General features: G+C 37.6%; 1 protein-coding gene across 2 annotated transcripts in view; it reads right to left on the bottom strand.

Annotated features, from left to right (window-relative positions):
- ZSWIM6 (zinc finger SWIM-type containing 6) overlaps window positions 1–17,612 on the bottom strand; it is a 112,769-nt gene that overhangs the window by 37,663 nt on the left and 57,494 nt on the right. For both annotated transcript variants that reach the window (XM_050330047.1, XM_050330048.1), the window contains exons 2-4: window positions 13,065–13,421; window positions 3,874–4,022; window positions 3,207–3,357 (exon numbers count right to left, since the gene is read on the bottom strand). In XM_050330047.1, the coding sequence (XP_050186004.1) occupies window positions 3,207–3,357; window positions 3,874–4,022; window positions 13,065–13,421 (657 nt within the window). The remainder of the gene's footprint in view (window positions 1–3,206; window positions 3,358–3,873; window positions 4,023–13,064; window positions 13,422–17,612) is intronic.

Below are 17,612 nucleotides of genomic sequence, written 5' to 3'. Positions count from 1 at the left end.
GGTTCATTTCTCCTGCTGGTTTACTATTAAACCAGCACACAGTTCAACAAGCATCAGCGAGCATCCACTGTGTATTTCCGTACCCTCTCATCAGTGCAATTTAATTAAAAAGTAAACCAAGGAGTTTCAGATAATTAATCATTATGACATACTGAAGCCTTCAACCATGGTCACCAAGAGTCAAATGCCAAAAGATCAGGATATGAAAATTATGTACAGAGAACCATTTAAACAGCAACAACATGAAGAATTCAAACTCTGCTCTAAACTCTGCAAAGTGGAATTCATGTGTTGCTGTGCAAACTGGAAGCATTCACCAGTGCATCACTGAAATTACATCCAAATTCTTCTAGTACAAGAAGTACACAAGGAGTCTTAGAGCACTGACCTATAATCTTGATCCTTTCAATAGTACACCTCTGGCATTCCATAAGTAGCATTTAGCTCATCCAATTCTTTGATGTACAACAGATAAATCTGATGGGCATAGTTATTATGTTCTTATTCCCAATCTAGAGGTTTAAAATCCAACTACCCACTTATGTGCAAGGCGGTTTTTGTTAATACGATGCTTTTGAATTGTAAATCGCATATGAAATTAGGTCTCTGTACTAAAAAATTGCCAGATTTATATTAGACCTGAATTATTTCATTTAGGGTCTTGAGTGGTGGTTTCAATAGTTTATTTTAGGGGGTTTTGTTGTTATTGTTATTGTTTTAGGTATGGGGGGTTTTGTTGCTGTTGTTTTCAAATCAGCACCTTCAAATATTCAAGCCCAATATACCATAAACTTCAACAGGAACTCTGATCAGAGCTCAGTGTGTCCTTCCAGTACCCTTATCAATGCCCAATGTCAGGCAGGAAGCACCAGTTAAGTTCTAATGAAAGGCTTTAATGACCCAGTCAAGAAGCAAAGCTGAAGTTATTTAAGTATGCTTAAAAATCTATGCCAAGATAGAACTGACAAAGTGGCCATATGCCTAGCAGTTGGCAGACAGCATACAAGGGGAAGGAAGCAAACCTTTATTGAACAGAGCCTATACTTACGTACTTTTTATGTCCTAAAATTCTCCATAACTACAATGTTAAATTGCTACCTACTTGTGAAATCAAATGAGCGCACAGGCAAAACATTTTTCTAAAAGACATATGTATATGCCACTCCCAGATTGCTCTAAATCAACAATACAAAAAGGTAAGTGTGCAAAGGCCTGTCTCACTCCCTCTATTAGTATTTTGGTTCTCTGACATCTTAGAAGATGACAAGAGGGGAAGTAAACGTGACTTTGTAACATAATGATATCATCACTCCCGTAAACTCAATATTAGAGTTACCTCTTCCATTAGGAGTAGAGACTGTATGTTGCCAGGACCATCCTGCTTTTCCTTCTGCAGTATCCTATCGTAAATCTGGTCTCCCTTAAAATCTCCTTCAACTCCAGTACATTCACTTTTTTATTTTCTTTTTTGTTTGTTTGTTTTGATATGCAGGTTTCACATGGAAAAAGGGATGTGTTTAATGTGAAAACAGTGACACTCAAGGCAAAATCCTAGTAAAAACACTGCAGAAGCTTGTAACTTTCACATCAGATAGGAGTGAAGCTGGAGAGATTCATTCAATAACAGCATTTTGGAGGGAACTTGCTAAGCACCAGTGGAAGCACTGGTGGGAAGAAGAAATGGACAGTTTAGCAAAACAAACACTATCTGGAGGCAGAAGGACCAACTTCTACCCTTTGCCTACTGCACACATGAAGTGATTGAAATATATTTGCATCTGAAACCACGGTACATGAGCAACATATTTTGATACTGTTACGAGGTGACAGAGTAGTTCATGACTGAAACAATATGGTCTGCCTCAGACTGCAAATACAGCAGCTCAGGTAATGGTGAGGCTGACAGTTCCACTGCAGCTTTTTGGGAATGGCATCTCGAATTGTGATTAAATAGAGGTAAACTAAATTGAAGTAATCCAAAAGTATTGCTTATTTGATGCCGCAGGCAGATAGATTCCACCTCCTCTACCTTCAGACAGTTGCTGTCAAGAAAATTATGTTAATACAAAACTGATTGAGCAACAGGAGCCACTACAAAAGTTTAACAAAACCTTTTATGTTTATTGACAGCATGCGTTAAGACCGCTGCGGAGAACACGGTTCTGCCTCTCTCACCACCTACCAGCTCAACCCACGTAAGCAGTGAAGCATGAGACCCTCCAGTTTTCAGTACGGTGGGATACAATTTTGCTGCATATATGTCCAGCTAGGCATGTGCCCTGTTTGGCAAAAACTGTTATTTCTCAGCAAGCCAAGGGACCATAAAAATGACATACTGAAATGTTTGTTACACTTGTGGTTAATCCAGACTTGACAGAGCTTTGTCTGCTATAATATTAAGTTTAAATTAGATACTGAAAAAAAAATGTTTACTGTGAAGGCAGTGAGGCACTAGAACTGGTTGCACAGAGAAGCTGTTGATACCCCATCCTGGAAATGTTCAAGGCCAGTCTGGATGGCACTCTAGGCACACTGTCTAGTGGAACATGTCCCTGTCCACAGTAGGGGGGTTGGAACTAGATGATCTTTATAGTCCCTTCCAAACTAAACCATTCTATGATGAAATTCTTACAAATTTTTAAAACGTCTGAAGAAGTAGTTGAAAACCTTACTCGTTTATGGAACACTTCAGAGCAAGTGTGCTCTGACCTCACCAGTTTAAATATTCCTTTCCCATTTCAGCCTGTGTTCTCCTCCTAATTGTACATGTATCTGGTCACCTTTCCCCTAAATCAGTAGTAAGCATGTTAGTCTTCTGTTATTTGATCTACTTTCCTGCTCAGTAATGGACTTCTCTAGTTGTGAATTGATTTCTTCCTTAACCTTTCCAGTTCAGCACCAGCAGCTTATATAATCAGCCTCAGTTGTGTAGCTACATTTCCAATTTTTGCTTTATTCCTTTTATATCCTTAAGTACTTACAAACTGTTGGAATTGTACTTCTTTCATACCAGGTTTCCTCTCCAACTGCAAATGTCTCATGCTGTGGATCAGAAATTCAATTTCACCAAATCTTAACTGAACAAGGCAAACTGCAGAAAACTCTAACCTGCTTTGCCTTGTACCACAGTAACAGTTTTTCAATTCCAAATATGTAATTGTTTCTTTATTATACATATGAACGCCTGAATGAGTCTATGCATTTACCCAGTTCATCCCAGAGCTGCCTATACTTGTCAGTCATTGTGGTTCCTTGTTGTCTCCAAAGCGACAGACGAGGGTCAGCCATGAACTGTTCTGTTATCAACGTCAACATGCGAGCTCCATTTGAATCCCTCATTTTTAGCATCTCTCGCACCTAGGAAACGAGTCTTTTAATACAAACTTGAAAAAAAAGCAAAGAAATTGCAGTACAGACAATATCCTGCAATGTTAAATATTCCACTTAAGTTTAGAAATCCAATTTATATGGGCGACATCAAATTTTTAAGTAGAAAAAATAGTCTGCCTTCCCAATTATTACAAAATTTTGATTTTAGTATCCAATTGCAATTCTTCAGAGAATTTTTCCACATGTAATCCAGAGGTGCATTATGCAAGCTCCTGTAAAACTGATTTCTACAGGTTTTTCTAATGTTTTGGGGGTGGGAAGGAAGAGAACAGCAGAGCTGTAGGTAGTTGAAATGTTACTTCATATCCCTTATGCTGATCAAGACACATCAGATTGCAGTCCACTGCTGTACAACTCATTTAGTTCACATTGTGTTCCCAAGATTTTGCCTTGTTTTAGAACAGTACTTTGAGTAAGATACAAACGAGTACACACTGGCTTTGAGAACATGGGAGAGAAAAAGAATCATAGTACTCAACACACCTTTGCAAACAGCAAATTGAGCTGCTTCCCTGATCCATGGTATCCACCTTGGGAGAGGAAGAGTTTAACTTGTTCTTGAACTTGTTCCTCATCCAAATGCCAGCAATTTTCATCATCTATGCTAGCACCTGCTGTTGGGTCAGGAGCACCTGCAAACAGTAAGAAAAGAAATCATTATGTTCTATATAAAGAAAGGAGGTTCTTGAGTCCAGGGGAGAGGAGTACTGCAGAGGTTTTTGGATTTGTGTTCTATCCTGTTTTCGATGCCCTGGTTTTAATCTAAACGTTTTTTAAAATAGACATAAATTTCTCCTCAGTAGTCTTAAGCACTTAGAAATTACAGTCTATGAATAGGTATTTAAATAAATAATATTCTCTTTTCTAATAAAACATTAAAATCAAGGTGAAGGGCTTTTTCCTCCCATCTCAGCAGCTATACCAAAATGATTTTAAAGGGAAAATTAAGACTTTGATTTACGTTTCTACAACTGTGATGTTAAAACCACTCTCCCCAAAACATCTGTGTAATTCCTGTACCTTCAGCAATCTTGCTCAGGTTTAAGTGACTGCTAGTGAGCGCTGCTATTGGTGAACATGAGGAGAATCATCACCTCGGTGCCTCTGAGCTGTGATGGCTCTGCAAAGCTAAACAAAGAGTAAAAAAATCCCCAAACAAATCCAAAGTCTTAAAGCACTAAAGGCATTTCCATCATAAATAAGAGTTACAGCTATTTAAGACAATACTGCTTCCAAAGGAAGCGTTTTTACATAGGCAAAGTCATCTGCACAGAGTCCATTCAGAGCAACTCTACCTGAATTAGCTTGGTCAACTAAAATGACTAGGTTTACATTAGGCAGTATTTTGGCCACAGGCTCACGTTTTGCAGTTCAGACCAGTGACCTTCCCCAGGGGCCTCTTCTGAAGGACAATAAAATTAACTAAAACAAGTTCTCGCACCATCTAGAGACCTCTGTTTTTCTGAAGACCCCTGCACCTCCACTGGACAGTTTCTAAAAAGTCTTCAAACTGAAAACACTGAAACGTACTTACCTACGAGTGTTGGACTCAGCTCAAGGTAAGGCATCATTGTACCAGATGTAAGGTGCTTTAAGCATGCCTGAGACTCAAATTAACATTTTTATTTTGGATTTGTCACAACTGTGTAATCTCTGTCTAGGTTTATTTATTAGGTTTTGCAAAGATGTCAGAAATTGAATCACATTACACAATATCTATCTTTTAAATCCATGTCCATATTACCTATGTAACCAAAAAAAGAAAAGAATACTGCCTGGGAAGTAAAATTATACAGATTTATAAAAAAATGGGGGTTTGTCACAGAAGTCTTGAGAATTTGAAAAGCAAAGATAGCTACAACTCTTCAGATGTATAGGAAAAAAACATTGGTTCTATTGATTCAAGCCTCCATTTCACACTTGCAGCTATGCCATGGAGATGAAGCTTTTAAATGGTTGAAGGAAGTGCTGCAAACTTTATACAGTGAAACACAATCAGAAGATTTAAAGAGTCAGAGGGATGTCTTGTCTACAAGTTGCTGAGATAGTAAACAAAAAAATGTTCCAGCTCAGCAACTTCCTAAACTGCCTCCAATTTCAGAGCCTACAGCTGGGAAAACTGCATTGCTATATATACATATTTATATATATATATACACACACACACACACATACATGTACACACATATATAGTCAAATTAATAAGAAATTGTGTCTTTGAAGATGTGAATGAACTCTCCTGCCTACCGCAGGAAATAGTGTCTCAAAAGACAGGAATCAAATCCAAGACAGTACAAAACCCAAGGAATGAAAAACCTCTTTCTGCAAGTGCTTCTATCTTTAGTATGTTAGTTACAAGGGGCTTTCAATTTGATCAGCTACATGAAATACATGTAAGTCTTTGGCTGAAACGAACAGGACAAAAAGGGAAATCAAGCCTCACAAGAATAAGTAGTGCAGCTGTTGCAGATCCAGGTTTGCAGTATCACCTTGAAAATAGTTTAAATATTTCATTGTGCTAACACAGAAGGAGCAGTGAAAAGGAACTATACAAAAGCATAGTATACAAAATACATTTATCTTTGTTCTTCACCTAAACGGATATTTATCTTTACATAATCTTCGTATGGTTGCTTTCAGACTGAATTAAAAATAGCCTAAGGTTCCTCAGCTAAGCTTCCCTATTTAGGGGAAAAAAGCAAATTCCTTCTGTAACTGTTTACATTTTATCAAAAAGCTCACCGGTCAGTTTGTGCTAGAAGGTTAAATTTCAACACAGCTACCACAGATTCTTTAACAACAGGATTCCTTTACAAAACAAGCATGCCCACTGCCCCAGGCCAGCAGCACTGCCCCACCAAGACTATTTCTCCCAATATGATCCCATATATACCTTTCCCAGGAGCTCAGTATTGCTATACTCACACCAGTGTTATTTTCAAGCCAGGAGGCCAGAAGACTGTAAAAGAAGCCAAGAGTCTGAGCTCTATGATGCTGTTCAGCACAGTACTACAGACACATCTGACTCAGAATGATTATTTTCTTACAAGATCTTATATAGGCTACACTTAGTACAATCAAAATTTTTCATGAGGTTGTACAAAGACATTTCAGAGCACATGTAAGCAGCACCAGCTACAGTTGTAATTCATTGATTTTTCAACACTGTGAGCAGTCTTCAGTCAACAGCCATGGACCAACAAGGTAGGGAGAAACCATGTGTGATCAGGCACAAGTCCAAACCTTCCCACCACCGCAGCAGCCAGACATCCTGATGGTCTTGCCAAGGAAGCCTCAGCTCCAACTGCTCATGTCATTCTTACTCTGGGGTCAAGACATGACCATCTCCATGTCTCTTAACTAGGCACTTCTCAGGTTCACTTACAGTCAGGTGATTGCTCTAGGCTGTTTCCTCTCCCACTCAAACACAGATCAGGCATAGGATTTCTACACTGCCCCTTCTCCTCTGAAAACATGGGACCGGGTGAATAGATAAGGAACTATCTGAACAAGCAACAAGAGGGCCTTAGGATTTATGAGAAGGAGGCCTAGCAATAGGCGTCAGGAAGGCTCAAGCTTAACACCAGGCAGAGCTGAAGGTTCAACCCAAAGGCAGTAGCTTTGCTCAGAGTGCAACACAGTCTTGAAGTGGCACTGCAAGGCCTTGGCAGAGGGACAGTTTGGCTGCAGAGAGGAATATGGGCAGCCATGAATTTAAACTCTGCTGTGCAGTTTGGTACCAAGGCTAAATCCCGTTCCCTGCTTGTAATCTAGGGATAAGTATTACTTATGTGGTTTAGAGAGATGTCACGAGGATAAATTAGGGTTTCACATTTGAGCTATGAAAGTGAAAAGTACTGTACAATTATACTAAATATTAAAACCTGTAATTAAACTGTGTCAGTTTATAGACTCTAACACATTAATCTCCCTCTCTCCAAACTCTGGCTTTTTTCTGTCATGACTGGTTTTTGAAATACACTTTACTTTATGTACTTACAGTTAAATACAATAAATGAAGTATTTATAATCAGTATATAGATACAGCCATCTATACATATTCATGGTCTTTTAATAAAATTATTAAATTGCAATCTTAGCAATCAAAGCAAGAATATTGTGCACAACTGTTTGTAAAACTAAACACCCAAGTAATATTTGAAAACAGGTTAGCAGCCTTTTATATTTAAGGTCACAGTAGGTTGCATGTTAACTATAATCAACTCACAAGTTCTAAGAAGGAGAACCACTTAAAAAAAAATCGGATTGATAAATAAACTTAGTATGCTCAACCTAATCTAAACAATGATTACATAAAACAAAATCTCATAAAATTAATTATTCAAAAATATTATTATGGCTTTGATTCCCCAAAAGTTTAGACAATAAGCCACTTCATCTTGTACTCAACTTCAGAACTCTTGGGTGACCTATAACATTTGTTCAGCAGCACACAGCATCAAAGGAAAAAACACCAACTGTTAGGAAGCTGTCAGTGCCAATAACACAAAATATGAAGACAGGACAGATGATCTTAAGTTGCTGAAGAAAGTTAATAAATCCCCCAGTAGGTTTTTAACTTCAAAAAAATTCTCTCTTCCCTCTGCATATACAGCAAAATGCACTAACTTATTTACCAACAATATCTAACCTTTCCTGCTTAAGTCCACATCTCACAAACATCATACATATAGCAATAAGTATAGATAAGCTGCTTTATTTTAAATAATTTTACCTTATATGTCTTTTAACAAAATTTGATCGCCCTCTATATAACAATTTTTATATTTATGTTTAATGTGTCTGAAAATACCTTTCCTAAAATTATGACTTTCATAAATTATTTTTTCATTTTACTTTACTTTTTCATTTTGCAGCTACCGATCTTTCAATTTTTTTTTTACATTGTACTACTTATTTACTTCTACTTGAATTTCTGAGATATCTCTAGTTTTGGCTACTCCAAACAATTTGGGTCACCAAACAATTTGCATACTAAGCACTTAAGTACTTTGTTTTCATCCTTCTTGAAAGGAAACTCACCTGATATGTCGTACATTCTTATTTTGCAACTAATCTCTCAACCAATTTTTCCAATTTAGGCAGGGTCTTGTGAAAGATTTCATAATTTTTTAAATAATTTATCTTCTTTAACATTTAACAATCCCTTTACTAGTAGATCACCAATAGATTCTATTCTATTCTGTTGTTCAGCCCTACTCTACCCTACAATTTTCCACTAAGACCCCAGTAATTTCAGTTAAATACATTAAGTACATTTTAACACATATTCACCTATACCTCTAGATTGCCCCTTTTGAACTTAAAATATATAAGAACAGCACTAGATATTCTGAAATTTTCTTTGAAGGTTTTTTTTTGATAGATGTTTCCTTCTTGAATGCTTTCTCCAGCACTGCTAATATGTTTGCTGAGGATGTACCTATATTTGCCTGGACAAATACAGAAAAAACTATAGAAACAAGATATCTCTCCTACTCAGAAGACAAATATACTTCACCTGCTTTCTCCCAGGTTCTCCCCCTTAAATTTAAGCTCATCTGCATGTGGGTTTGTACTGGCAAGTGACCTTTTTTGCAAGTAGGACAATCAGAGAATGGGAGAAACTCTGCAGAAATCCATATAGTTCTTCTAAGAGCAGAGATTGTAACATCAGCACTACACACTCAGAAAAAGAAAAAGGACAGTTACAAGTTAAAAATTTAATAGGTTTGCCAGGATGTCCTTATATCAAAAAAGACAGACTCTTTTCCACTATGCACATAATAAGAAATTAACTCTAATATGAGATTAATATGAAAACAGACCTTCCATCTCTCTTTCCTCCCATCTTGCAGTTACTTTCCCATTTCTACTCAAATTCTCACGAACACAGTTTGACCTTCTAACCAATTTATTCAAGTGAAAGTTTCATACCTATGAAAAGAAATATACAAGATGACAAACACAGCTGATAACCCATTGTCATCCTGACTGCTCTCTTCCTAGCATACACACCTGACTGCCTTCTCTTCTACAACAGTACAAAAATTAACAGGGAGGAAAAAAGTCTCATCTAAGCAGGATCTGAAGTTACACCCAGCTTCCCATAAGAGCTTTCACATTGAAACTCAGTGTGAAAGCTCTTGAAACCCAATGTGAGGCCAACAGTTCTGCAGTGCAGACATCAGGGTATCAGCATTAATACTTTCCTATACTGTCTTCAGTACAGGAGGTTACACACACTATAGAACTGCAGTTTTGAAATCATCAGGAACATGCACAGCTGTAGCAGTGTCACATGAGAACGTCAGTACATGAGATGGAAGATGTGCTTTTATGCTCTAAAACCATGCAAAACACTCTTGAAATGTAATCACCACCAACTGAAAAGAGAATGGCAAATACAGAAGAGGATTCCCAGTAAATCAGTTGTCTCTCCAGAAGCTAGTGACTAAACAATACATTCCTGTGCTTCCAACAGCATCCTCTTACTTTTTCCTGCAGAGAGGCTCAGCCATGAAGCAAGAAGGACATTGCATCATTTGTATCCACCAAGGAACTCAAAGTGATTGATTATTTCAAAACCCGCGTCATCAGGCCAAAACCAGTCATCAAATGCTGCACAACACAGAATTTTGAGCAAATGAATGATTACCCAGTTCGCCTTTTGTGAAAGGAAAGTACTGCAGGGTTGTTCCATCTAATCATCTGTTATTATTCAGCTCATAAGCAAGACAAGAACACTGTGGTCAGAGCTCTTCTATGTCCCAGACCATTCATACATACAAATAAATAGTATTCAAGAGGTGATTTCTTTTGTGTATTACTGCAAATATATGAAAACTAGAACTAGTACAGTCATCATGCAAGAAAAATTAAAAATTTAACAGCTCAAGTCCTGTACAGAACCACCCTGAAATTAAAACACCTTTAAGTCACATTGAAAGGAATTTCCTCATCCCACTCCAGATTCAGGGCTTATCTTTAATCAAAGCTGTTTCTGCTGTTTCTGTGCCTGGTCTCCTCTTACTTTTACAAGCAAATTTTTCCTTTCACCCATCTGTGCCTTCAAGTAGCATTTAATAATATAATTTCTCTTCAGACACCAGTTCAGCGAGGTCAAACTGTTCATCACAATACAGGTGTACAGGACAGTTTCATATTAAACTTAACATGTGAAGTACAAGAGATAGGATAGAGTGAAGGGTCATCTTAGATTCATCACCCTACGATATTAGAACCAGAGACATTTCTTTTGGGTATTTTTCACAGATTTCTTTTCGTTAATTTTATTATTTTGAATTTAAGGAATTTGATTAAAGATCAAAATAACAGAATTATATTATGAATTCCAGAAGAACACTTACTTGCTACATAATCGGAGGAATTTACATTTACATTTAAGGAAAAAACTAATTTTTTAGTATTGTGAACATTAAAAAAATTCAGGCCATGTTTTTATGTGTCCGAGAAGAAAAGTCGGAAACTACAGAATGTCTTTTGTAACCCAGCTTTCTTTGGTAATAGCAGTTTATTTTCTTACACTGCTTGGATTTTCTCCTTTAGGTTTTGGCATTTTATTAAGAAATAGTGACAGTCAATATAATATTGCAATCTTGCTGACTAGGAGAACAGCAATACATGTAAGAAATATTTCAGTTTTGTGGTGGTATCAAACTAACCTACTCAGATTCACTGTTAAATTTCGTAACTGATCATCAACTTAGTTTTTTATTTCCCATTCTTTTTGCTATTTGAGCTGTGATATAAATCTCAAATCTCTAAAAATACTTTATAAATAATGAGTAATGAGGTATTTTGACAGTAAGAAAATAGCTGACAAAGACTAACATGCTTACAATTAGTATAATTGCAGACTTCATATTAATCAAGTCACTGCAAGAGCCTGTCATTTCTCTTACATTAACTACAGTATAGCTAATACAGACTAATATAGCCATCATCTGTCCTTTGTTTCCCACCCCTGCCTTCCTCTTTTCTAATCACCCTTGACTTTTGAATCTTCTGTGCTTCTCTCATACTCTAATTCTTCCTTACCCCTTAGCTCCTCATGTTCAGGTTGTTAACAGCTCTCACATGACACATGCCCTCAGTGCACAAATCTGAGCGTTTTCCTCTACTGCTCAATGTCCTGTATCTCCTTTAAGTTTCACTTCCTTTCCATTGTCACCAGGCAGCTCTGACCTTCTCATTACCTTCAACAACACAGCAACAGCCTTGCCTCTGGCCACATTCCCACAACCCCCAATGCCAAAAAAAGCACTGCTCCTGAATTCATTTTCTTGCAACATCACCTGTCTGGGCCTGCCAGGGTCAGATCACCCTAAGGAGAGCGGCTACGCAGCAGATGAGTCCTATTACTGGAAACATTCTCATTTTGTTCTGCCTGCAATGTAAATAACATACATGTGCTTTTCTTTCTTCTTGCTTCTGTTTGTATTGCAAATTCTTTGAATAATGGTCATGCCTCTTAAATATTTAACACAGGACCTGTTCCTTCAATGAAAAAAAAAAAGAAAAAGATATTTGTAGGTATTTAGATAACTTACTCTTCCCCTCTAAGTTGTCCTTATGCTTACAGCTCTGGTCACCCAAGAGGACATTTCTACGAGCTGACCTAACAGGAATACAGTACTCTAATACTAGTTGGGTCACCTCGAACGCACAACTACCTGCTTTCAGTTCAACAGGGTCCATTTAAAAAGCCATGTCAGAAGCCTGAAGTCATATCCATCATCCTTTAACAAATAGAAATTGTTCACTACAAAAAACAGAGCCATTAAAACCCTATGCAGCTAAAAGAGTGGGAAAGATCAAGATCTTTGCTATACTGTAGCTGCTTCAGCACTAACAGGAAAAAAGCACTGAAATACAGGATTTATATTTCTCCTGACTTCATATAGAAACAAATTCCCAAAGGTTAACAGAAATATATTTAATGAACAAAAAAACCAGTAACACCTACTTGCTTTTATGCTTTACCATTAAAACAAAATTACAGAGGGCACAGGCTTAAGCTCTGCCAGGGGAGGCTTAGGTTGGATATTAGAAAGAAGTTCTTTACAGAGAGAGTGATCAGGCATTGGAATGGCCTGCCCAGAGAGGTGGTGGATTCACCGTCCCTGGAGGTTTTTAAGATGAGTGCCATGATCTAGTAATCACAGTGGGGCTGGATCAAGGGTTGGACGTGATGATCTTGGAGGTCTCTTCCAACCCAGTTAATTCTATGATTCTATACACAATTAAAATGTTGGAACATTACTACAGAGAACAAAATAATAAAAAGACACCATTAGCGGTAAGTTGGCAAGACTTACTTTTAAACAATATAAAAGAACACCACTATATAGAGAACACCACTACTCAGTTTTTAATAGCTGGAAAATACAAGCATGAAGCATATCAGGGCACACACTAACAATGCTGGAGACATCAAGCTGTTTATTCTTTTCTCTTTTCCAAAGAGAAAGAAATGTTTTCTAAATATCTTGAAACAAAGGTTCAATAACAAAATCCTCTTTAGTAAACACCATAAAATCACAATGATTCAGCCTGAAATACAACCACGCAGGTCATGTTCCTCAATGCCACAAAAAAGCTTACAATGTAAGAGGGGATGAAGCAAAAGGAAGAACAAGTATCAAACTCACCATGGACTTGATTGATTTCTGAATTCTGAGAAAGAATTTCATCTGCTAATTTTTGAGCAGTAGGCAAAACTTCTGTGTGGTGTACTGTGATCAAATACTGTACAAACTTTTGTAGTTGGTCTCTGTTCATTTGAAAGAGTGTCTCTGAAATGGGGAGATGCAGTTTGACCTGATCTGGCTTGCGGATCCGGTATAAAGAGAGTGCCACAACATGAGCACAGTAAAATATGTCCTTGTTTCCACAGCTACAGGTCACTGAGGTAATCTTGCAACGATCAAAACTGATAGCTACATTGCAAACAGTTTCTGGCTCCGATTGCATTGCAGGCTCTGTTACTGTGCCGCTCAAGTGGAAACCTGTGCAAGGAAAAAAAGAGAACTTAATGATAGAGGTAAAATATATCTCATTATCAAGAATCTTTTATTAGTAGAGTAAAAGTCATTGGCTATTTCTGAGAAATAGCACATCTTCAAGAATTGCTTAATTACAAATATGATTAATCCTTTCCTTTGTATATACTGCTTTCATCTCCAATGAGATGAAATCAAAAGGGGAGTAAAAAGTTAGTTTATAAGCCCACTGCCATTCTGTCACAACATTCATAGAAGTCTGACAGTGAGAGAAATATTTACTTGATAGACGACAGCTGCAGAAGCACGGTAACATCCCATAAGGACTGAGGTGAAACTCCTATACCTCAGTAAATTGGCAGCAAATTTTCCAAACCCCCTACCAGGGAGCCTCAGCACCTACCAGTAAATGCAACCATTCTCTCAATAAGTGAGAGGGAAGTACTGCACTCTAGTGGCATGAACACAAGCCCTAGTCTCAACTGACTCACTGATACAAGTAATTTAATTTCTTTGCTTTCAACTCTCCCACCACTGAGCTCATGTTAAAGCTCACCTTCCCCCAAGCGACCCAGCCACATCTGTGCAGCTCTTCAGACGTACAAACTGCTGCAGTTACCAGTACACAGGATGTCAGATTTGTAACGCTGAATGAGACAACTGTTCCAGACATCTGCACTATGGTCCTGTTTTCCATGCAGCATAACAAAGCACAAGGAAAAAGAGCTATGCTTGTTTATACTGTAAGGAGATATGGTATACTATAAGACGTTTGCTTCAGCAAAGACACCATGTGTAGACACAGCACAAGGTCTTAAATGCTGAAGATCCAACCTAAACCCATCTGTTTGCCCAACATGAAGGCCCAGGTTTGGCTCTCAATGCTTTATCACTGAATAGCAGTGATAGAGGGTTTCTTTTTGACTTTACGTAAGCATGACACTGATTTCAGTTCAAGCATTAAGTCAGAGGCACAGATACAGGGCAAAGCAACTAGATCTCATATGCCATACCAGTATTAGATTTGGACAGTACATATAAAATCTTGGATAGAAACAAATAAGGTGTTATACATTAGCTACTTACAATGGAAACAATATAAACCCACACTCCCTCGAAGTCAAAAACTGATGTAATATTCTTGAAATACCAGAAAAGTGTATTGTAGTAAGCATTGTCACATGAAGATTAGACAGGGGGGAAAGAAAAGAAATATATACACAGGTCTAATAAAAAATGCTGTACCCCCAGTAATTTTTAAAAGGTTCTTCAACTTAGAGGAAACAGAGAGGAAAATCCCTCATTTTTTTCCATTTGTTTATATTGTATGTTTCAGAGCAGGCTGTGCTGTCAGCATTCCTGGCTGGATTACATTCAACTGCAGTAGTCTAATACTCTATCCTGGAGAAAGTCATGCACACACTAACCTTGACTTTACAAGAGAATGTGTACCAGGTAAAGCAGGTAAGAATTGAGGCTGAAGAGGCAGTAAACTGTCAAGTGCACAGACAGGAAGGGGAGAGGATGAACAAGCCCAGGTCTACGCAGCATTCTTGCTCATCTCCACTCAACTCTTGCTGAGAAAATGGGAGTGGAACTGTCCCTCTCATCACGAGCTTCTCCCTCTGCCTTTCCCTTTGGTTTTTAAGTAGTCACAGCACGTTCCTCCAAAGACCTTCTCTCAAAAAGAGAAACTTCGTTAAAACTTAACTAGCTCTATTGGTTTCAGGTTCATTCCCACTAAGGGAAATTTGGATTGATGGTACCAAAGAAACTGCATGGGAGTTTTTTTTAGTATCAATTTTCTAAGAAGCACACAAAAAAACCTCTCTAATCCATGAGCTGAGGCAAAGTCTAATGTTTGTACAGTGAAAGAGCCTGATCCTACTCTTAGTAAGTATCTGAACTCCTACTAATTCCAGCAGAAGAAGGCCTAGTAAAAGATATTCCATTACATGGATATAAAATAATGAAAGAGACCACCCAGCTATCCCAACAATACTACCACTTTTAATTTCTCAGTATGTAATTCAAACATTCAAAAAGTTAAAATCCTCCCAGAAACATGAAGGTCTCCAGAAATATTCAGACTTAAAAGCAGACCTGCCCTTAAATCCCTTTTCAGACACAAACATGGCTCATGGCTTCCGCTCCACCGAGTTTAAGAATTCGTGTTGCAAGAAGCAAGTTTTAGAAACACAGACTCTCATCTAAACAATGACAGCACTAATAGAGTCAACGTACCTTACACTTCTTAACTCTCAGAGAGTTTAAATAAAAATATCAGCTGTCCCTGCAGGTTAAAGATGTAGAAGCTGTGTATTAACTATCCCATCAGGAATGCCTTGTAATTATGGAACATTGTTTTCCTCCTCTTTTTCTATTTGTGTGTTTTTAAAGAAATAAATTATTGTTAGTAAATATAACCTTTAAAAACATTTCAACATAACCAGAGAAAACAATTCAGGAAATTTCAGCTCAGAAGCTTCGGTAGGGTTGTTATAATTAACATACCAGACATCAAATGACACCTTCTCCACTGCTCCCAACACTGCAGTATACTGAACAGGGAGAGCTGTTCCCCTCCTGTAGACACAGCCTTAATCTTTTTTTACCCTGACCACCTAATATTCTCCAAGTAAAGTATGAAAAGTCAGTAGCAGGTAAAAAGTTGATGCACTGCGCTTTGCTAGGAGGTGTTCATCAGCAGTAATTCATAGCCTGCCAAGAAGCAAGATGTTACATGCCCCTGCAAGAAGACAGAGGGAATTACCTGTGTGGGGACTTGAATATAATAACATTTCACTCAGAGGTCCAAAGGTGCAGAAGAAGTCTTTTCAGCTAAAACCTGCAAGGCCTCACCCTAAAGAGGTACTTCCCTTCAAAGGGAAAATTTCTTTTACCCAAAATTACAAAATCTTGGTTGGAAATACTTATCCATTCCAAAAATCTCCAAGAACACTGAAGAACGCTTTTTAGTTTAACAGCTCATTCATAATTATCTAAAGACAACAAAAGAGTTGCAGGTGGAAAGGCATGTTTTCATTAAAGAAGCTATTTATAGAACAGGCATGTTTCATCTTTTCCCTTCAGTTGCTGCAGTTTGAAATGTTCTACTGTTTTCAAATCGGCATGTGACCAGCAATTCAAGTCCTGCTGACATTTTCAATGTGCAGAGGCTTTGCATTCTGCAAAAATGTGTTTAGAAAAGCAGTTGGAGCATTAAGACAATGTATAAAATAAAGCTATTTAACAGAGTGATTTTGCTTTTGTTGAACACTCACCACAAACATACCTAAAAAATTATTTAACAGCCAATAAAATAATGTTCTCAGCTGCTGTACTTTAGGAAGAAGACTGTGCCAAATGCCATCAGGAGGAAAGCATTAAGAAATCTGTGAATTTTACAAAGCACTTTTTGCCAAAATCTGCTTGACGGCATCCAATCCATTAACTAAAAACATTCTGTGACTGTACAGCTGTGTGATAAATGAAAATTTGCACTATTACAATGTAGTATTTGCCAGCACAAGTATATATGCTTGTCATAAAAAAAAAAGACTCAACAACAAAACCCAACACTTTAGAATAAAACAAAAGAAAATTCAAACTCCAAAGCAATAAAGAGGAGAAATAACAGTGGTATGTGGAGAAGCAGCAGCAGCTAGGTTTTTAGTTCCTCAAGTCAAGGGAATCTTGGAATAGTAGATTTCACTAATCTAAGAGGCTAAACAGCAAAATTACTGCACTAAACAAGCATCATCAATGATATCTCACTAGCTTAATTCATTTCTATTGTCACACAGTGTTAAAAAACATTATCCTCAATGTACCCAAGCCCAAAGACACATTTTGAAAACATACAGGCCAAAATGAACAAGAACTACCAGAACCAGCCAAGTGAAATGCTGAAGTGGGAAGGGAGGGAGAGTGGAAGAGAGGGGGACATGTTCAGTAATTCTAGTGGTTAGAAAAAAAACCCAAACCAACCCCAAAAAAATCACTTTAAGTTTATACTTGCAATTGAAGGATTTGATGGAAATGCAACCATCCATCACCACTGGGTATTGTTTATATTTTACAGAAAATATAAAAATGTCAGAACTGGATTACAGTAATATCTCACAGCTTTAAAAATGGTGCTGTAGAATAGCTTTTTGCCATGTGCCTTTTGAGAATGCCTCATCCACTACACAC

The sequence above is a fragment of the Myiozetetes cayanensis genome, unplaced genomic scaffold (genome assembly GCF_022539395.1).
Source record: "Myiozetetes cayanensis isolate MyiCay16 unplaced genomic scaffold, myiCay2020 scf4, whole genome shotgun sequence".
Lineage (NCBI taxonomy): Eukaryota > Metazoa > Chordata > Aves > Passeriformes > Tyrannidae > Myiozetetes > Myiozetetes cayanensis.
The sequence above is the reverse complement of the archived record's forward strand: the minus strand, read 5'-3'. Positions and strand labels throughout refer to the sequence as shown.